This window comes from Emydura macquarii, unplaced genomic scaffold (genome assembly GCF_026122565.2).
Source record: "Emydura macquarii macquarii isolate MOO-44397 ecotype Brisbane River unplaced genomic scaffold, CSIRO-AGI_Emac_v2 contig_2417, whole genome shotgun sequence".
NCBI classification, from domain to species: domain Eukaryota; kingdom Metazoa; phylum Chordata; order Testudines; family Chelidae; genus Emydura; species Emydura macquarii.
In genome coordinates this window covers 1552587-1575028 of record NW_027132554.1, presented here as the reverse complement: position 1 = coordinate 1575028, position 22442 = coordinate 1552587, and the positions used below count along the sequence as shown (strand labels likewise).

The 22442-nt window shown below is 42.9% G+C and overlaps 1 protein-coding gene across 12 annotated transcripts in view; it reads left to right on the top strand.

The window, feature by feature from the left end:
- ZNF618 (zinc finger protein 618) overlaps window positions 1-22442 on the top strand; it is a 134643-nt gene that overhangs the window by 44336 nt on the left and 67865 nt on the right. For 11 of the 12 annotated variants that reach the window (XM_067561504.1, XM_067561497.1, XM_067561506.1 and 8 more), the window contains exons 2-5: window positions 4133-4389; window positions 8577-8672; window positions 11873-11950; window positions 21181-21219. In XM_067561504.1, the coding sequence (XP_067417605.1) occupies window positions 4224-4389; window positions 8577-8672; window positions 11873-11950; window positions 21181-21219 (379 nt within the window). In that variant the 5' untranslated portion in view covers window positions 4133-4223. The remainder of the gene's footprint in view (window positions 1-4132; window positions 4390-8576; window positions 8673-11872; window positions 11951-21180; window positions 21220-22442) is intronic. The other variant, XM_067561501.1, reaches the window with a different exon arrangement.

The window sequence follows — 22442 nt, the reverse complement described above, 5'->3', positions numbered from 1 at the left end:
GCAACCACACGGCCGGACTGTGAAGGGGCCAGCAGGCCAGTCTGCCCGGCAACCCAGGAGCCGGGCCGTGATAGGGCCGCCGGAGCTGCCCAATCAGCCTAAGAGGGGCGGAGCCTCTCAAGGCACAGGCAGTATAAGAGACAGGCCCCAGAGCTCAGTCAGGGGTGGACCGCTGCCGGAGGCAGACGTGCTGCCCCACCGGCTGAGACCTAGGCCGGAGCCGAGACTCTGACCTACCCCGGACCAAACCGGGCCTAGGGACTGGGTGGGGCCGTCGCGTAGCTGGACCGTACAACCTGGCCAGAGAGACTGGGCCGAGATCCCTGAACCGCGGCGCCGAACCCCAGCCCCTGAACCCCGGGACTGGACCACGCACCCCGGCTGGGTAACACCTCCTGAGGCCGGACGGGACCTAGAGGAGCTGCCGACCCCCCAGAGTCGGGACCAGACCTCGACGAGCTGCCTGAGGCTGGACCCTTCCCGGAACCCAGCGACCTAGAGGAACTCCCCCTCGCAGAGGAGCTCCCCGCATTGCTGCTGCCGGACGAGGAGGGGCTGGCAGGCCTACCCCGGACAGCGGACCCCAGCAACCCTGGAGAAGCAGGTACAGAGGGAGACGGGGAGGAAGTAGTTCTGGGGCAGCCATAGACGTTGGCTGAGTTGGGGCAACCCTGCCGGCGTGTTGCGGCAGGAGCCCCGCTGGCTCAGTGGCAACGCCTTTGCCGCTGTTAGGGCCCTGGGCTTGGACGCAGTGGAGACGGGTGGGCCTGCGTCCCCCTTCCGCCCTCTTTTACTCCTAGCCACCCCGGGAGAGCCTCAACCTCCCTACTGCTGCCAGAGCAGAACCACTGCTGGCTCGCCCTGCCTCAGGGCCGGAGCCCTCCACTGTTTGCCAGCTCGCCCTGCCTCAGGGCCGGGACGATAGACTGTTTGCTCACCCGCCCTGCTGAGGCCGGGGCGATAGACTACGGGGAAGCGGACTTTTTCCCTCCAGGAAGGCGTTGTGGCCTCCTCCAGGCTCAGAACCTGAGGAAGGGCTGCAGCAACCAGGCCGGTTTGAGAAGACCCGCCCACACTATGGATATAGGCTTCAGTACACTGAGCATATCCTCTACATTCCTCTTTAATCCAATGTTAGATATTTTGGATGAGATACTTCCATCTATTTTATCATGGTTTTCTTCACAAAGTTTTATGACAATAGGCAAGTTCTTAATAAATTGTTCAAAACAATCAACCACAGAATTCCATCAAACATCATGAGGGAGAATTAGTTTGGATCCTTCTGCTCTCTTCAGTGAAGCTGAAGCAAAATGGTTGTTACAGAAGAATTTTGTGACTTCAACACCATTTTCTTTTATTCCTGGAGAAGACGTACTTAAGTCTTTGGCTAAAAGATGCATTAAATGGGCACTGCAGCCATATGTTATTAAGGAGCATCCTTCCGTTTCTTCTTCTAAGTATCTTCTCATCTTTGCCACGTTTGCAGCATTGTCTGTGACAAAACTGTGCACGTGACAGTTGAATTTTTGTTCACAATTTATTACAGCTTTCACTGTCACTTCTTTTAAAAATTCTGTTGTGTGAGTATTTCCCGATGTATCTGTTGTTTCTGAAAGATATGCAACCCCATCTTCTGTTGTCACACAGGCATATATTACTGGATCATTGTGTACATTGTTCCACCCATCAAGGCTTAAACTGGCACATTTCCCCTCAGTATTTCTTGCACACTGTTCAAATTCCTTCTCATACACTGTATCTAGCAACCTTCCACCAATGTCTGCTCTACAGGTGGAGGGTAACCTGGTTGTAAGGACTCAACCATGTCAGTGAAGTGTTTATTATTGTTAACAATGCAGAAAGGAGAATTTGTGGCATAAGTGAACCGAGCAATCTTTTCATCTATGGTGTCTTGTTGGTATTTGCTGGTTCTTATTACAAACCCAGCCATAGTGGTGGTTTTACTGGATGATTGAACTCTTATGCTTGTTACTGATTCTTTGTTGTCTGAAATACGTTTAGTTGCAGCACTGCTGCTAAAAGTACCAACGGATGACCCTGAAGTTGTTGCAGACAGACAGTCACAGTCAAAGTCTCTTATGCTTAAATGGGATCCTGAAACAAAATTCAAAAATGATTTTGAATAGTCATTCTTCTCACTCTATTATTCAGTTAATCGTTTACATTTTTTTCAGCAAGGATGCGGATCTGATTCCAAATGACCAAAACAGCTAAGACTGACTGCACTTCGAGTGCCCTTAATTTTGGAGTAAACCCCACAGAACTCACTGGAACTTCTGTTTTTTGAGAAAACAAGTATGAGATGGTGCTTCCTTGGGAAAGCTGAGTTATGCTGAAGTAAAATAGGGAATAGACTTGGGCATCACCATTATGGTCCGTGGCCATGATGTTCCAAAATAAGGGGCATGTATTATGTAATATAAAATAAGAAAATGACACCCAGTGGCAACTGGCAACTCTACATTTCTCTTACTGCAGCTTTCTGTACTGTATACTTCGGTGATAGATTCTAAACCTAGTTAACTAATTAAACAAGCCATAAGGATTAGCTAAGCTAAACTTTTTTCCTAGGAACATCCAACATAGCAAACAGTTTGGGAATTTACTTGTTAAATCACACCTATACTAAAATGCATAGAGAGAGTCTTGAAGAATGATGCATTGCAAAGTGAATTATTTAAGTTACTAACCAGTTGATCCATGTTGTTCTTCAGACATATCCACATCATTTTCTCCCAATAAGCAGTTTTCATTATGATGTTTCATTCTTGCAATTAGGCCCTGCATCGCCTTCTTGCATTGCTTACACTTGACACGTTTTCCTTTTTTACCCAGGGAAGGAATTTCTTCAAAATATTCCCAGATAGGATCTCTCTTACACTTAGAAGCCATGACAGTTTTTCTGTAGCAAAAGTGTGGGGGAATACAGGAAGCTGTGTGTGTACTGAATAATGTCTTCCCTTTTTCTTTCCAGTCCACTCCACTGTTCCTTTCTACTCTGCCTCCGTCCTTTGTCTATCTTTAAGATAGTGTCTTAACTAACTCCTCTGCCTCGCTTGGCCCAGCTCCACCACCACATAAGCACAGAACAAAAACAATCCTATCCAGACTGTGTCTTTCTTTGCGCATGTGATTTTAGTCTGCTGAGAAACAGAAACTGAAAGCCCAACATTTTCAAGAAGCAAGAGCTGGTAGTTAGGCTGGACAGACTAGCCATTAAATCATTTTTATGAGACTGTAAATGTAGGTTTAGCACGTTTGTGATGAGATTTAATTGTAACTGTGATTTTTTAAATGAGAGAGAAATTTAGTATTTTATTGCTGATTAAAAAAAATAAATCCAATTTAAATAAAAAAAATCCGTTTTAAAATTTTTTTTAAAAAAAATCATTGATTTTTATCCCCGTGACTTTCTGGTGTTTTCATCTCTTCACAGTTTAATGTCATCCTTGAATTTCTTTAATGTTCTGATTACCCTCTCTTCCAGGTCATTAAAGTAGATGTTAAATACAATTAAGGTGAATGCTGCAACGTGGTGTTGTTGGGGCTGTATTGCACCAAGGTTGAGTAGGAGAGGGGTTTGCACTGCAGTGAAGGGTATGCAAAGGAAGGTATTGTATTCTCTGGGGAAGTGCAATGAAGAGTCTGAGGGATACACAAGAAGAGCGGTGTGTCAGATTCAAAGATTGTGTTTTCTGAACAGTTCTGGAAGTTTCTAAGTATTGTAAGCAGCAAGGGTTAGACGCAGATTCTCTCCTTATGCTCATATGTCCAGGGATATTTGCTTCCCTCTGACCCATCGGATAGTGAACTGTGTGGGAGCAGGGTCCTGGACTTGGAGGGACCCAGGGTCTGATCTGGTGCAAACATTCGTATTTCATGAGAGTCAGTTTGTTTATGATATTTAAGGTTGTTTTCATTATTAACAAATAGTTTTATTGCTTTTGTAAGTACTTGAAATGTAATCAGTCATTTGTCACAACACACAAACATACACAATAATATTAAATAAACTGTAGTAAACAGACGTATCTTTATTTTGATGTCAGTAACTAAAAACTGAGCTAGAAAATAAGAATTCTTATTTTTTCCTCTTCTCCGCGCCCAGGGAGCACTTGAAGAGGAGTCCGAAGAGCCCAAAAGCAGAGGGCTCAGATTCTGTGACATCTCAATCCTCGCCAAGTGAAGAGCCTGGAACGATGACCGAGGTGAAGGTGAAAACAGAGATACCAGATGACTATATTCAAGAGGTGATCTGGCCGGATGACACCAAAGATTCCAAGAAGAACATAAAGGATGGACCAGCAGATGTGCCAGCAGAAATCTGTGTGGTGATTGGTGGGGTCCGCAACCAGCAGACACTTGGTAAGCTACTGGCTGACATGTCTGTTGGTGGTTGGTTCCTGGTTTCCCAGTGTGAGTCTTGTAAAATGTGGGGCGAGCAGAGAAGCTCTGGAAAGCTGGTTGCTGAAAGCTCTGAGTACCTCTGAGCTGAGCTTTTAAAGATATTTCTACATCCTGGCACAAGATTATTCAATCTCTCTCTCTATTATTATTGTTTATTTGTATTACAATCATGCCTAAAGACCCAACCAAGATCAGGGTCCCTTTGAGTTAGGCACCATATACACACACTCTCTCTCTCTTCTGTCTTTTTCTCTGCCCTGAAGGATTTACAATCTAAATGGACAAGAGAAAGGAAGGAAGAATTATTATCCTCACTTTATAGATGGGGGCCTGAGGTTCAGAGAGATTAAAGGACTCGCGCAACAGCACACAAGAAATCAGTGGCAAAGCCAGGAGTTGAACCTAGATCTCCTGAGTGGAGCTGATCAGAAAATGGGGGTTCCAGAGAAAATTTTGACGAAACTGAAAGATTTCCTTTTTGTAGAAATTTTATCAAAAACCCCAAACCCAAAAACTCTTTGGCTGGAAACTGAAAACTTTGAATTTCAGCTAAAATGTTTTGTTTTTGGCAGTTGTGGGCTGGCAACATTGGCCAAAAACTGGCAAACGCTTAAATGTGTTTGGTTTTCTGACCAGAAAAAAAAATTGAAAAATTTTGAGGGATTCAAATACTTTCCATGAAAAGTTTAATTGAGACAAAACCCAATTTTCAGTTTAAAAAAGAAAGTTAGAAAAGTTTTGGAAAATTTTCAACCATCTTCTGAGTCAAGTTCCTTGAATCACAAGACCATTCTTCGTCTTTCTTCTGATAAGTATTCCAGAGAAAGGGCATTTCTGCAAGCTACTGAAAGAGGGAGAAAGCTGTTTTCAACAAGGACTTGTTCATCAATTCTCAATGGAAATTATTCTACCAACGGCTTAACAAGGTAGACCTCCAAGAGCAGTTGCTGAAACAAGAATAAGTCCTATGTGACCGGAAGAGGAAGGAGTTAAGACCATGAGAAAAGCAGCTGATTAGCTTTAGGAACTGGGAAGGAAACTAATATGAGTTACCTGGAGTTACCATAGTTTATTTGCTGTTGGTATTAATGTTTCATCTGCCCCAGTGGTTTATTTCTGATTTTAGGCTCCTGATCCCAGCAGCTGCAGAGAACCCCTCGGACTTGTCATTAGCCAGGGGCTGGTCCAGAGCATTGGACTTTTCTGATCCTCTTACACCATGTTTGCCATCCACTCCCCAGCTAGAACAGCTATTTCAAAAGGCACTTCTCTCCTCTTGTTTCAGGTTGGAAGTACCAGCAGCCCATGGGACCCAGCTGGCGCCTGGCTGCTGACCTTCTACAGCCTAAAAAGGGAAAACTGCTGTTTAAATAGGGGGAAAGAAAGAGTTAAGAGAAACACTGCAGGCCCGTTTGATCTACCGTAATATGGATATTATTTGGTAGAAAATGTATTCAGAACTATATGGGGCAGAGAGAGTCCACAATTCCCTACTCCTTGCCAGTGAGGAGGAGCGCAAAGTGCACTGGTGCTGGAAGGAGCACTGGTGATCAGGTGTCCCAAGGGACCTCTTTCACAGCAGGTACCCGTGTTTTGGCAGTGCACCTTCTGCCCCTCCCTAGAGGGGCTGTGACGCCAGAAGCCATTGTCCTCCAAAGAACTGTGCGTGAGCTCCCCCTGCTGGCTCCATGTCAGCAGTCAGCTCATAAATACTGTCCGCACGGAGCCGTGGTTCCTAGATAACACTGGCAATACTAGTGTAGAAACAGAGAAATGGGCAAAAGGCAGCCATGTTGGCATCTGCTGAACTTGGAAATGCCTCACGATGCCATGTATACCAAGGGCAGGACAAACCTTGGGGTCGATGCGTGTTGTATGTAGGGGGAAGTTATGTTGTGGGAGGGGGAAGAGATGTAAGGGGTATTAGATGCGAACAGGAGTGAACTAAAAAATGAATGGGGAAAATTCTCCTATCCAGCAGGGCCCCTTTAAATTAATTGTGCATCATAATTTTTTTTATTCCATAGTTGCTGGTTTTCTTTAAAGCCAACTTGATCCTGAGGCAATTGGCAGTTAGCAGCTGATTCCGTTGTGCACAGAGTCCTGTGAGAGTGTCCATTCATTGGGCCAGTCACATCATCCCTGTTCGTTTGGGAGGTGGCACACAGGCGGGCGTTGAATAACTTTTCTGTTCGTCCACCAAGTCCTGCACTCTGCATGAACTGAAGTGCCCGGATAACAGTCTCTTGTGGTTTTTCAATTCTTGTGCCCCCATCCACCATTACTGCCCTACAAAAAACAGACCAGCAGGATTGCCGTAGCTGCAAACGTCATCTGTGCAACTTGAGCGATTGTTTCCTTCCTGGCAGCATTTTGCTGCTGTTCTTAGTTTGAGGTTAGCAAAGCTTGGACAGCTTTTTAAGGAAAGGCTTCTTCTTGTCTGCAGCTGCATGAGGATTTCTCCATGAGATTTTCCTTCTGAAAACTTTACTGTGACTAGAGCCAGGTGCCCAGTGTTTTAGTTACTTCAGCAGTGAAAGCAAACCTGGGCGGGGTTTTAATCTTCTTCATCAGAGAAATTGAGACGTGGGGTGTTCAAAGTAGTAATTTTATCTGGGGCATAATAATAAAGGAAGAATCAGTGAGAGGGAAGACGATAAATCCTCCCCACATTTCGAAAATGTGCCAGTTCAAGCCCTACAGAGTATCCCTTTAAATATCACGTGAGAAGTGTTGTCAGTTACATCGGAAGTGGACTGTCCACATCAGGACTGTTCTGCGTCCCTCAGCGACAGTGACCTTGATGGTTCCCAAGCACATGGAGGTCCCACAATGATAAGGAGCTTTCTTCACCAGACAGAGCTATGACTTCAGGGGTCAGTTTGAAATCTGGAGCAGGTGGCTTTGCTCCTTGTCTGAGAAAGATGTCGCCCCTAAACTTGCCACATTGCTTGCCCTCAACCAGGATGTACTCAGTCTCTTTCTGTTATGGTTGGGTCTGCATTGTTTGAGGCAGATGCATAGTTCAGTGGATCCCAGTCTTTTTATTCAGCCACCTGTCCCCAGAAATCGGGACTGTTCCTCACGGGGCTTGGAGCAGCCCACGCTCCATGGTGGATTAGAATGAATACAGCTTATTAGAATGCAAGCAGTGATAGTGCCCAGAGTATCAGTCACTCAATCTTGACGTACCAAAGCTGGTACATCTCTGACTAGGGACCACTGGGTCAGAGATCTTCATTTCTAAAGAACACTTGCTCATCTTCTCTTGGGCACGGTGTCACAATTTAGACATCACAAGCAAGCAGAGTTTACAGAACAATTGGCAGCAACTTTGGGACCTGATCAATGACTGAATGACAAAATTCTGACTAGCCAAATCCCTGTTCTCTAAATCTTGACAGACCAGCCTAAGGAATATCCTGGTGGCCCCGCCTGTTAGTAGTTTCTAACAATGTGCAATTCCAAAATGTAATTTTTCTGGTGACCTCACCTGCTGTTTTGGGCCCCAGGCTGTCTGAACAGCTCTAGCACTGATGTTTCTTGGAGTGGGGCAGCATGGCAGGCAGGCCGACATGCTCCCGCAAAAATCTCCCTGAGAGCCAAGAGGCAGCAAGTGGAAAATGGCCCTTTCTACTGGGAGGGGGAACTGAGACTGGATGGGATTTTGTGAATGGCCTAATGTCTGTCTTGTAACATTGGGGATTTGATCATTTCAGTATCTGGATTTTGGGGGATTCTGAATTAGACTCAGTTTAATGGGCAGTGATGCACCATCAGAAACTTATTGAAGAGGACTTTTCAAGTGGAGTGGTGGGGTCATAAATGTTAGAGAGAGGAGATGAGGAGTGAGAGAGTGGTTCTGTGTGAATCCTTTTGCTAGGAGACCATCAATTTGTATCTACTTGATTCAAGCCAAGATGGAGATGCCTCACCTACTAAACTGCTTTGGGGCATGCAATATTTATGCTGAATTAAGCAGTGTTGCACAAAGCCTTAGAAAATACTCTGTAGCCTTTGATATCTTGGTACAAGGACGCAACATTACTCAAGTGTTTGACATTTTTACTAGGTTTCAACCCTTGTTATCTTTTGGAAATTCATCCACTTTAAGGGCTCTTTTCTGATTTTTTTGCGCAATTTAGATGGAAAAGCAGCGGAACGCAGCTCTCCTGTTGGATATACACGAAATCGATATTCAGGCACCTGGATTTTTGACCATGCATTGAGATACACATCCGGTATGTGATGGAAGGGTGTGAAAGTTTAACCAGGGATCACAGAGCAAGGGAAAGCTCTGGATGCAACTGGCGTGTTGCGCAAATTCCAAACGCAAGATTCAGGAAAAAATCTGGCAAAAGTTTAATACACCAATTAACTATGCACACCCCATCCCCATCTCCTTCCATACCTCAGGCAGTTTTAACCTGCATGACTGGTCCCGACATTGCCAAGAGCTAGGGTGTCCCCATGACCATATCAGCAGTGCCCAAGGTCACAGAAGCATATTCTTTGTAAGCCACTAGCGTGCAGGATGTCTTTTTTCACCTGGTCTTTCCTCCCCCTTAAATAACACATTTATTGTGGCAAGTCATCACCAACTTCTCTGATTTTGGAGGCGAGTGTGGATGTTGATAGCCCCTCCACCTCATCCTGGAAAAATACTGCAGAGCAGGATCTTCTTCTAAATGCAGGCCTCTGCTTTTGGGTTTTCTGTTATAACTCAAGGACTCCAGTTTCACAGAGTTCTTGCTTAGGTCCCATGACAACCTCCACAAACTGTCCTGTCTTCAGGGCATGGAGCTTTAACTGTTCTCACCTTACCACTTGAGGCCTCAGAGGAGTTGGCTTGATGTACCCTCATTTGAGGATGTGAAGCAAACACCCTCTAGAAAATTAGACCAGAATCCAGGAGAACATCAGCACAAAGACAGTCTGTGTTGAATTAGCCCTCCTGCTTCTTTTATATTATGGAGCAAACAGTCCCTGTGCACCAGACTTTTCTGGAAGCTGCTGTTTTACTGTTCAGTACTGTGTAAGGTCAGAGACTTGACCTATGTACACATGAGGAGAAAGTAAAATGGAAACTCATGGGGTCTCAGTGACAGTGGGTCTAGACAGTGGATCTAGATCACTTTTGGAGATTTGAGGTTCAAATGCTGGCTTAAGTCACAGGTGACACGGAGTTTGGTGGGTCTTTCATCTTGGCCCTGTGTATCCACATCTCAAACTCCCACATTTTAGCTCACTAGTAGGATCTGCCCAGGAGAAGCCAGCATCCTCACTAGAAGAGAATCAGCATTCTTGGCAAAGCCACTGGCCCCATTGCCAGTACTGTGCTAACAGCCTTTCACCTGTTTTGACATCAGATTCATGGACACTTGTTTTCAGGTGAGACATCTCCTGTGTTCATGTTTGAAATGCAAGTTCAGCTTCAGGTTTTTGCCGGAAGACAACACACAGTCACATGTGTAGGGTATTTTTTTTCTTTGTGGAATGCTGCTCAACCGAATGTACTTACATGCCACAGAGACCATTTCCAGCGGAAGTGGGGAGAAATACAAAAGAAAGATGCACAGGCTAAAAAAAATCAGAATAGAGCCTCTCATTCATTTTGTTTTCTCCATTATCTTCATATATGCAAAGCTGTCACTGGGTATTTGGCCAGTATTACCATTGGTTCTCTCTCATGTTTTTCTGTGGATCCTTAACAGTCAAATGGGATTGTCATTCTTTGTAACACAAGTGGTGATGAGTGTATTCACTGACGGGTTGTATTTGGTTTTCAGTACTCCCAGAACAAGAGGATTTGTTTTTTGGGACAAGTATAATTAATCATTTAACATGTAAAGTGATGTCAGAGGGATTATATGAACCTGTTGAGGACCAAATTTTAGCCTACTTTGAATTTGTTCAAATCTGCTCCAGACTGACCCCCCTGGATTATGACTGTTTTTTCATATTAAAAACAAAATTCTTCCTAAGGGAGGGGAGCAAACCAAATCCACCTCCATCTGAGTGTGATACCTCTTCTCGAAAGGAATACATCGTTTTAGATATTGTGTCAAAAGACATCTTACTCTGACACTACTATAGCACACTGTACTGTGGTGTGTTTTTATGAGCGCCCCCTGCAGTTTCAGCATCACTGGCAAGGAATACCCTTCCCAGCAAAAAGGACATTCCCAGGGGTGTTAGCAGCCTGGTTGATTCAGAGACAAAGAAGACTTCTACTCTGTTAGAAATAAAATGGACAAAATCCAATCAGCTTCTCCCAACCCAGGAGGGACAGGCCATTGAATGAGAAGGAAAGGACATAAATAACAGTCAAACAATACAAATAACTGGTTGACATTTTCCCTTGAAAGACATCACTCAGCTGAGCAAGCCTCACCAAGAAACAAAAAAAGTTGGTGAATATTTGTTTGGATGTGTATGTGAATGTGCTTTGGTCACATTCATGTTCTTTTTGTGTTTACTCACTTCCATGAGTTGTATTGGCTCTGCCTGGTCAGGAAAAGTAAATTTAAAAGTCACGTTCTCAAGTAGCTATGGAAAACAAATTTTAAATTCATATAAAGCAATGTTCTTCCCCCTGCACCGGACTCTCCCTTACCCGGGAGCAGAAACAGTAGTCCATGACTAATCACAGCTAACCAATACAGCACAATTAGTGAATTGTGCATACTGCAAAGAATGATTTACAGCTAATCCATAGAGGTTTCTTTTAAAAGTTTAAAATTTTTATATAACAAATATATTTGAGGAAGTCTCAAATGGCTTATGAATATTCAATTAGCAGGAAAGCCTACGTTCTTGGCAAATAATTTTGTCATTGAAAATTATTCTTCCAGCTCAACTTTTCTGTCTCTGTTGCTGATGACTATTTGTAGATATATATCTTCTGGAATTAGATAAGGAAATTGAGAGGCGGAAATACAATGATCAGAAGATTTTTACTTATAAAGGTCTCAAGTTCATTTTTACGTATCTGGTATCCTACTGGAGACTTACCAAATCTCTTTGTGTGGTAATTACATTTCTTGAGAAATTTTGAAGATAAAAAAAAGCTGAAATACTAGGTTCAAGGTTTATTCTGACTGCTATAAAATTATGATGATGACTATTATTATGTATTATCAAATCATAATTCAGGCTCTTTTGAGAGTGGCTCTTCCAAAATAATAAAATTATAAAGATATATTGTAAATGTAAATGCAGCAAAATATGTCAAGTACTCTTACATTAGTCAGCAAAAAAGGATCTAGAGGTGGACAGTAGAGTACAGATTCCCTGAACTTAACTCCATAAACCTCCAAACCCTCTCTTGCTGACAGCTGCACTGTTCTCTCGTCAGTTTGTGGTTGTCTCTGTATCATGGGGCCATCTGCTTGTTACTGATCTAATATAGTGATATGTACTTTTCTGTCCTGTTTTTCAGGGTCTTATGAGTGTGGAATATGTGGGAAGAAATACAAGTATTACAACTGTTTCCAGACCCATGTTCGAGCGCATAGAGGTATCTCTCTCCTGCTCAAACCTTTGAGAATCCTAGGTTAACATTTTGAGATTCCTCTGCTGCTACTGCCTGCCATTATAATGAGCCTCCAAGTGCCCTGTCAGGATTCTTCTGCAGTCAGAAAGAAGGGGGACCCGTGCTCCAGCAGTATTCGTTTTGTATATCACCATTAGCTAGTGCATTCAATAAAGTTAAATAAGATATCTGTGTGATATAAGATATATGTGTGTAAGGGGTCTCTTCCTGTGCGAGACTGGGATTTGGGGTGCACTGCTGTAGGTGGATGAATTCCTCTCTGATGCACCATTCCAATCCAGTTGCTGTAGCAATGGTAGGTCTCTGTCCATGACTCTCCAAACTTCTGCCAATCTGTATATTTTAATCCATTCCTATTTTGTTGGAAATCAGTTGGATAATGACAGGCCAAGAAACATGGTTCAGTATCTCTAAGGATATTGGTGCGTTGTAAATAGATTATCCAGAATTCTTGGGTGCCTTCAAGAAAAGTGATTCTATGCAAGTAAAGCATGTAAGATGTTAATGATCGTCATTACTTAAATACTTCCTGAGATTCTTAACATTGCCGGCTAAATCCTTTATCATATTTTTCTATAGGCTACTGTAGTGTCTCCATAGCATCTTTACGTTAAAGGTTGAAATGGCACTTCCAGTCAAAATCCCTTCTTTCAGTTAATTGTAACTTTCAAAATGAACTTCTGGTATGGAATTTCTCATGCTTGGTCTAGTGAATATTGTGTGAAATTCGTCTAGAAGTCTAGCCATTTTTAAGTAATCTGAGGGTAGAGGAAAGCTTTGCTCAGCTGTAAAACTTTTCTATTGTCATTCAGAAATGGCTTTATTGTAAAACTGCACACTTGGCATGATCAAAACACTGCTTTGCCTTGTTTGAAGCAATATGATTACAAAGTAACAGATTGTGCAATAACAGAATTATGGACTTTTGAAACTAGGGCATTAAGCATACAGGTGCATTTATTTTCTTTCACTTCAGAGACTAGCACTGACCTGTGTGTCTCTGAATATTTTAGGGATATCTTTTTAAAGTGCCCACATCCTGACAACACCTGCATGGTTTTGGATAGACTTTCTTTCACATAATGATTATGGCTGTAATTTTCAAAGGAGCCTTCGGGGGTAAGGGGCACAATTCCCAGTTGCTGTTTTGAAAATCCCAGCACAAACATAACAACATACATTAAAGATGAAGATGCCAAATGTCAACTTTCAGAAGTCGGCAAATGTGTGAGTTAAGAGTCAGTTAACTCTTCCCATTCCTGAATGTATATTATAATACATCCTTTATTTACATGGCCCCATACTATTTCTCAAATAATACAATATAATAGTATACAGTTCCTTCTACAACCTTACGTACATATTGGTAGCGTGTTCTAATAGTTTGTATTACTTTCTGAATGCCAGCAAAATGCATCACAGTCATTGTATAAGCAACACTACAGATTAGTAGCATACCATAGTTGAAGCAAAACATAAAGCTGCAGTGAACTGCATTATCTGTTGGTATATGAAAGGTTTGCAGCTGCACTATTAACTGTTTCAGCAACTACAGTATTGAGATTGTAAATTTGTTGGGGGCAAAGACTATTTCCTACTGTGTTTCTGTACAGCACCTAACACAATGGGACCCTAACCTCAGCTGGCGTCAGTAGACATCACTGATTAAGTATAATATGTCACATTTTATTGTAAACACATGATTATTTTTAATTCAATTATATAGAATGAAATCCTCTCACACACACACACCCACACACAGAGTCATAGACTCTAAGGTCAGAAAGGACCAATATGATCATCTAGTCTGACCTCCTGCATAACACAGGCAACAGAAGCTCACCCACCCCCTCCTGTAATAGACCCCTGACCTATGACTGAGTCATTAAAGTCCTCAAATCATGGTTCAAATACTTTAAGGTACAGAGAATCCACCAGCAACTGAGCCATGCCCCATGCTGCAGAGGAAGGCGAAAAACCCCCAGAGCCTTTGCCAATCTGCCCTGGGGGGAAATTTCTTCCTGACCCCAAATAAGGTGATCACTTAAACCCTGAGCATGTGGGCAAGACTCATTAGCCAGATACCCAAGAAAGAATTCTCTGTAATAACTCAGAACCCCCGCCCCCCCATCTAACATCCTTCACAGGCCATTGGCATATCTACCACCAGTAGTCAAAGATCAGTCAATTGCCAAACTAGGCTGCCCAATCATACAATCCCCTCCATAAATTTATCAAGCTCAGTACTGAAACTAGCTAGGTTTTTTGTCCTCATTGCTCCCCTTGGAAGGCTATTGCAGAATTTCACTCCTCTGATGATTAGAAACCTGCATCTAATTTCAAGTCCAAACTTCCTGATGCCCAGTTTATGTCCATTAGATCTTTTGTCCACATTGGTGCTGAACTTAAATAATTCCTCTCCCTCCCTGGTATTTATCCTTCTGATGTATTTATAGAGAGCAATCCTATCTCCCCATAACCTTCTTTTGGTTAAGCTAAACAAGCCTAACTCTGAAGATAATACAAGTGTTTACGTCTATGTAGACAGGATTTTATCCTTAGCTTCTGAAAACATACATTTTATCTCTGTTTATGGAAAAAATTAGTTTCCAAATTATTTTTACTTGTGAATTTAGAAATATGTCAATAATTTTCAAATCAGAGGTGAACAAGCACAGTTTATATATGCAACAAATTCTTAAGTGAAATGAAATAAACTTTCATACCATTTTTAAGAGCACCAAACCCAGTACTTGGTGGTGAAAATAATACTTGATTTTATTAAGGCAGTTTGAGGATCGGTCACATTAATTATATAAATTCGCTATTTCTTCACAATCAAACAAGAAATCATAAATATATATGTATTATTGCCAGAGCCCTACAAATGTCATTTGTTGATAAATAGATTGCAAGATACTACAGTAATAAATTACTGTTCAGAGATATATCTGCCTGTAGAGGGAAAATATCCCATTGAATGTACACAGTACATATCTGGTGAAAAATAGTAAAAAGCATAATACCATAGACAGAGAGTATTTCAAATAAAAAGTCCATGGAGAACAATATACTAGACCATTCCAATAATAAGGATGAAACAATTGAAACTATGCAAGAATGAAAGACATGTATTGCAAGATGCTTTACATGTGTATATAAAGTTGTAGAAAAACAATGTATATTATATTGAGTAACAGTGTGAGATGACTGTGTTGTTAGCACATGGGCAAACTGAAGGTTGTAGATGCAATCCTAACTCTGGCATTTCCTCACTGCTGTGTTTTTAAATTTGTAATCTTATATCCAGGTAATTGGGTCTTAAATCCAAAACCACTGGCGACACTGCTATCCCAGCTCTGTTTGACCCTCTTGGCACTGGCACTTGAGTCTCTCCCACTAGACCTGGACAAATAACTCATTTTGTGCTTTTCTGGCTGTTTTGGAAAGGCAACGAAAAAATTTGTTTTGCATTTGAATGGAATTCAAAAACGTTGGAAATTTTCAGTGAACCAAAAAGTTTAAAAAAATTAGTTTCAAGTCAAACAAAACATTTCATTTTGATTTTGAACATTTGAAACACTTGAATTTTTATTAAAATCAAAGAAAATTTCTAAATGAAAACTTATTTCAAAGCAAAAAATCAAAACATTTCATTTAACAAAATGTTGAAATGTTTCAATTTTTTTGGAATTTTTTGTTTGCTTCTAAACAAACAGTTTATCAAAACGGCATACATTTGTGAAACATTAATCAGTGTCGCCAATCTTGCATATTTTGACCCCAAAAAATTGTGATTGAAAAATTTTGCCCAGTTCTTCCCCTCTCTCCTTTGTGCATGCTCCAGTTGTCAATAACTCAACCCTGGAATCTTCTAGTCGCTTCCTCTTGACAGTGGTCAAAGAGGGAGCCTTCTTTCAGCACCTGGATCTTCTGATTTTGTATGCTACTTCTGCTTGGATGTCCAGTGCCCTTTCTCTGAGCTTCCTGAGCCACTGTCCAGCCCACAGCATATTTTTCCTGTCTTTTTCTGTCATTTTTCAGCATCCTTGGCATGTTGGCCGCAGCTCAGCAGCTCTTTTTCAAGGCCGAATAGCTCATTTTTGTCAGGCACCTTCACCACTTCTTTGGGGAACTTTCTTCCAGTGCTTTTTGGTGCTTCTTTGTGGAGAAGTGTCCAGTTTTCTTATTTACTCAAAGGTTTTTGGGTTTTTTCTGGAGCAGTCTTAAATCCTTAAAAAGTCACACAGGTTTTTGTTTCTTTTGACACCAACTCAGTAGATTCTGCTATCTGACTGCATGTCTTTCCATTATGACGTGGTTGACCTGCAGATAGAAGTCTTGTACCTCAGAGACAGGACAGTTTAATTTGCCAGCCTCATTCCTGTTTCAATTCAGAATATATGCAAAGCACTCATGTGGTACCCCCCACTTTACAAAGGCTTATTATTGCAGGATTGACTCCTAGGAAAAACATCATCCTCTAGTGCTGCAGATCCTGTCCCCAAGAAGCGTGGGGATCCTAAACTCTCCGGCTCCTTTCAGTTTGCTTACTTTTTGGAATGTTTCTTATAGGAATTGGCTGATGTTTTAAAGCTTTTGTTTTATGGAGGACCCATCCATGTGAGGCTTAGTTGGCTATGCCTCCTGTCTGTTGCTGTTAGCAAGCATCTTGTCCCCGCTTTTCTTGCATTTTGGGCCTGCCTTAATCATGTTGCCTAATGCTCCAAACTTTTATTGTTTTATTAACCAAACGTATTGTTTGGTTTTTGTTTGGAAAACACCCCTTTGAGCTGTTTAGTTCCATAAGTCAGAACCTTGTGCAGATGACCTCGCTCAAGAATGGAAAATGACTTTTCCGTAATTCTGGCTTTCAGAAGAACTTTCATAGAATTTTAGGGCTTCATCCACTTCTGCTGCCCTCCCAGGTTGCTGAGTAGAGGGTTCTGTTTTGGAGGTGGCATGTTATCTTTTATTCATTCTTAGGAAGCGTTTGTCTCCTGTTTGAGAATTTGGCACTTCTCTGGTTTATTTACCTACACAGAGGAGCTCTTCCCTGCGTAATTTGGAACTGGTTGCACAGGGAATGCATACGGAATGAGGTGCTGGCAGTTTGTGAGGGCAGCGTGTTGCGGGGTCTTTTGTTCAAGTACAAATGCCCTGAGAGCAAAGCATCAAAAGTTTCCTGTCCTGAATATAAATATGTCTTCACAGGAGCAGAAGTGCAGATCAGAAATTTCTCTTCCATAACTTTTTTGAGAGGGAAAAATAACAGGACAGGGGAGGAGAAACAGTGAAGCTAGAGTAGCTAAAAGACTCCTTTGCAGTGAGCTTAGACACCCTGCAAAAGCAATACTCCTTCCTCCTCCTGTGGAGCTTCTAAGCTCTGCTGGAGCACAAAGATTTCAAATGATAATGCATTTCTGCAGTCATATGACCACCATACTATCTAGCAGTGACAACAACATAGATGCCAGCACTAGCAAATACTACTGCACATGCATGAAATCAAGATCTTAACTGCTTGTAATGCACTGTACTTTTTGTTTGTTCATAGCTTTTTAAACCATGAAAATGAACCATCCTGGATGTTTTAAATTGTACAGTTCAGCCATATTTGAGTGAGGTGAGCAGAAAAGCATCTAAACGTTTAAGTGGGACAATTGCCTTTTCTTTCACCTTTCCATAACTCAAAAATTATTAAAATGATTTTATTAGAGTTTTTCAAAAAATACATTTAAAATAAAAAACCTGGACTGAGACCAAGCACAGAAAATGTTTGCCCCGAGGAGTATTTTTCAGATAATTATGAACAGTTGTGAAAAGAGGGTTATAAAGCAAATCTAAACTAAACTTAACTAGCTACCAGTTCTGCTATAATAATTTGAGGTTCCTGTATGCTTATGCGGTAATAACTGTATCCTGGACTGACTGACAGTAGTTTTTATACAGCATATTCTTACTTTATATTATTTAGTGACTGTACAGCTCCCCCTACAATCAGACTCTCTGACAATTCTGTTTCAGTCTGGATACACCTCAGCTGGTGTAAATCAGTGTACCTCAATAGAAGTCAGTGTACCTATGTTTGTTTACACCAGCTCAAAATCTGATTCATTATTATGATTATAGCAGCAGCAGAATTGACATCTTTAATTAAGGTTTCTATTTTAATCCTATCTTCATTCTCTGATAGTTTTGCAAACTTTTCATATTGAAATATTCCAGTATTGGTCTCTGCCCAAAGTTATTTAAAAAAAATACTGATGAGCGATAATCAGGTCAAGAGAATGTTTGAGAATGGAAATAATACACTTTTCCTATCCTATATATTTTTGACAACCTATTTAGAACAGCTCTACTGCTGAAATGACTGGATGTAGAAAACTGAAATTTGACAGGCTGATAATCCTCCCTGAGGAGAAATGGTGTTTCTGGTATTGGAGGAAATTGGTTTTAATTTGACTAAATTATCTGGCTTTGAAAATCTCACACCAAGCACATGCAGTAGATTTTTTAGTTGAGTGAAATGCATCGATACAGATTCGGTGAAGACACTTGGGGCTGGGCGAAGGAATCATTTGTACTTTGTAAGTTACACCGTGGGGAGCCCTGCTTTGATATACCTTAAGAGCTGCATAGTACAACTTTAGCCATAATGCAACAGAATTTTTGTATGGCCTATAGATCCACAGCTATTCCAGGAACCAAAGTTATCTTTAGGATTCAACTTCATTTCTATTGTAACCCCCTTCCTTTCGCTACATTTTGCAGCTTTCTTGAAACTGTTTTTTTGGTCTGAGACTTTACATACTCTCAGCTCAAAGGTGATTTGGGGATTAGTATTGTTGTGGCATTTTCATTGATTAAACCATCTTTGAGTTACACAAACAGGTAAAATATATTTTTCCTGTTTAAAATAATTGTAACTTTTTTCCACATGTGTATATAACTCAGAAATGACTGAACTTTAAAATTTCATAGGTGGCTTGTTTCTTGCTAAGTTTGAAATTACAGTAACAAATTATAAAAAATTGCTTTGTGCATGCATAGGTCTCAGTTTTCATTAGGTTTATTTATGTTGCTACCTGTGGACTCCGGAATGCCATGTTGCAGAATAATAGAATGGTGTCATGTCGGATCTATGACGTTTGTGGAGAAATACGGTTGTATATGACTTTGTAGATCAATAGATGACTTTTGTCATTCTTATCAGGTGCTTCAGATTACTGCAGTGTACAAACTTTATTACACCTTTCATTATTTTTAAAATGATTGCAAATATGTATGAAAATCGCCTTTCCTGTCCGTCAGAAATACTTTGATAAGGTCCCACACCAGATGGTTCTATAGAAGCCTCCTCCAGCCTGGACATAACACCAACGCCCTGCAGGGGCAGGCCCCAGGGTACAGCCCTCACGTTGGCAGCTCCCATTGGTTAGCTTTGGCAGCTCAGTGTGCTGGCTCTTATGAATCCCATTCCTGGGTGCCTGACTCCCTCTATTCATTGTATAGGGAGGCGAGTGCCAAACTCAGGTGGGGTTTAACGTGCTGGTGCTGGGGCGGGTTGTTGGCCTGTCCTATCCAGGAGGTCAGACTAGATCTGGTGGTCCCTACTGGCCTTAAACGCTATGACTCTAACTCAAGCTTTGTGAATCACAGTGATTTTCTAGGCACCTAAAAGTTAGGCATGGCAAAACTGAATGTCACAGTGTCTAAATCCCTTTGTGACTCCAGCCCAGAGCATCCAGAAAAGTGGCTGCGTGGTCTGGAGTTCTAGCATCCCTGAGGGGGCCAGCAATAGCACTACATTTTACGTTTGTATTTCTGTGTTCACAGCAGCTGTCCAGACTCTGAGCACATCCGTTATTTCAGCAAACGTTCAGTAGAAAACATTGAATTTACATTGACAAAGTCAGTTAACAACATTTGGACTGTTGAGCAAACCTCACCCAGCCTTCCAGACCATCCTAGCCACAGACCCACTGGGGCTGTCTACTCTCACTCCAGCAGCCCCGCTGTCTCAAAAGCTTGCATTTTAAAACAAGGGAGGTGGGCTTGCACTTTCCATTAGAGATCAGAGGTCCAGAAAGCCAAGGGGCCCTCACAGAGAACGCCCTGCAGGCTCCAGCTGAAGCACCTCTGCTGATCACTTCAGTGGCAATACCTGGGGGAGAAGAACAGCTTGAGCTGCAGCCTGCAGGAGATCAGAGAGAGATCTCCCCCACCTAGCACACTCTCTTGACTCAGGGCTTGTCTACGCATGCAGTGCTGCCACTGCACCGATGCAGCTGCGCCGCTGTAGTGCTTAGTGAAGATGCTATCTAGGCCGACAGGAGAGCTTCTCCCATCAGCGTAGGTCCCCCACCTTCCTGAGATAGTGCTGTGTGCTCCAGCAGTTTGGTCGAGATAGCTGCATCGCTGGGGAGTGTGAATTTACCCCTGAGTGATGTCGTTATACCAACATAAATCTGTAGGGTGGACCAGGGCTTACTGACTTAGGTCCTTGTTGGGTTGTTTGGAGCTGGTTTAAGCCACTGCCTTTCTGGGCTGGGCAGCAGTAAGTGACAGGTTGTAAGATTTCCATTTAAAAAGCAGCCCATTGAAACAGCTCGGAAAACAAATGCCCTTGTTGGGAAGTGTACGAATGAAAGCAAATCACGTGCTTCTGGACTGGAGGCCTGTCATGACCAAGAGCCCCAAAACAGCTGCACTTCGAGAGAAAGACCTTGTCAAGTCTCATACCCCTTTCCCACCTCCTGATAACAAAAGCGTGGCCTTTCATAGCCCGCTTAATCTGGAGAGATCCTTCCAAATGAGCCTTGCAAACGCTAAGGCTCCGGGTGTGCTCCTCCCTCCGTGGGAATCAGGCACCCCCAGGCCTGCTCTCTGCTGAATTACGGCTGAGTTTGGAGCAGCAGATATCCATGCAGAGTCTGAGAGTGGGCATCCCCAGGTCCTGCTCTCTGCTGGATCTGCTGTGCCGTGTGTGTGTGTTATAGAAAAAGGGAATAGCATCCCACTACAGAACGGGTATGGCAGAGGAGGAGGAATCTGACTGGAGGATAGAGAATGAGGAGCCAGGCATTACAAAAGTACAACCCCCCCCAGAGAAACAGGTGAAGAAGCTGTGTGCTGTCAAACCTTGGACAGAATGTGCTGGCAAGACTAAGTGCAGCTCTTTCTCTTTGCAGACACTGAAGCTGCCTCAGGTGAAGGAGCCTCACAAGGCAGTAAGTACTAACTTTGCTGTGTGTGTGTGAGGGGGGATCGGCACACGGCGTGTGTGGGCGCATGGGATGGTGTCTGTGGGCTTGTTTGTGGGCAGGTGCTTCGCCTTTCAGCTGGTGAACATCTCTTCCCCTGCTGTGGAGTGCTACGGCGAGGCTCGCTTGTCATGCTTTCCGACTCACTGCCATATTGGCGCTGCGGCGTTTACAGCTAGCTTGTCACTTTCCTCCCGTTGCCCTGAGTTTGTGTGTCCGAGATCTTTGACGGGATGTCGGCGTCTTACGCAGACCGGAAGAGAGATGCGGAGGCGCGGTCATCCAGCATGCAGTCAGAGTTCAGTCATGTCGCCACTCTCTAGGTTTAAAAGAGCCACAGGTGAGTTGGGTTGAACAGAGAGTCGGGATAACGGAATCGCCTTTGGGAGAGGCCCAGGAGCCTGTTAGTCCCTTCTGAATTCAAATGGTACCCATCAATGATAACAATTAATTGTCCAGCCAGCCCCAGAATCTCTGTTTCAAACATGCAGATCCCTGTATCTGTCCTGATCTCTCTTGTACCAGTGTGGTAGTTCCACTTGGCTAAACTGCATTCACTCTGCACTTTTCCACAGTTTACCACAAGAGGGCAGCTTCCTCTGTGCTAATGAGAAACCTGTGTTTGGTGAGAGGTGCTTTCCTCTGCTGGTAAAAGCATAAAGCTGATGGAGCATCCCCTTTGTTTTCCCTTTCTGCTTGTTCCCCTAATGCTCTTACTTCTCTCTCACTCTCTCTCCCACCTCCCACTTATGCAGGGAGTAACTTAGTTCTGTGAATCCAAATTTAACCCTTTTGATCTCCTCTGGTGCTTTACTGCGGCGTGACAGCTCGGGCACTTCTGACATTTGGGGTGGTTTTTAGCGTGTATCCTTTTGAGCCCCTGGCATGGTGCCGACTGTGTAGGGGGAGCCAGGCCAAAAGGAAATGGTGGCATCTCCATGTGCCCTGACTTCCTCCTTCCTTCCATACTTGCCTCAGTGCTCCAGCCTGGTGACATACGAGGGTTGGGTGACAACCAAGGTGCAAGGCCATTGGTGATTCAGTCTCTAAGGTGCATATGGCCCAGGGGGCTGGCTTCTCTTCCTTCCCAGAAGTTCTGTTGTGAGGCCATTGACTCATTCTCCAGGTGAAACACTCCCTTGTTTCTGCTGTGATATGAGCTGGCGGAAGCAGGTTCAGCTGCTTTCTCT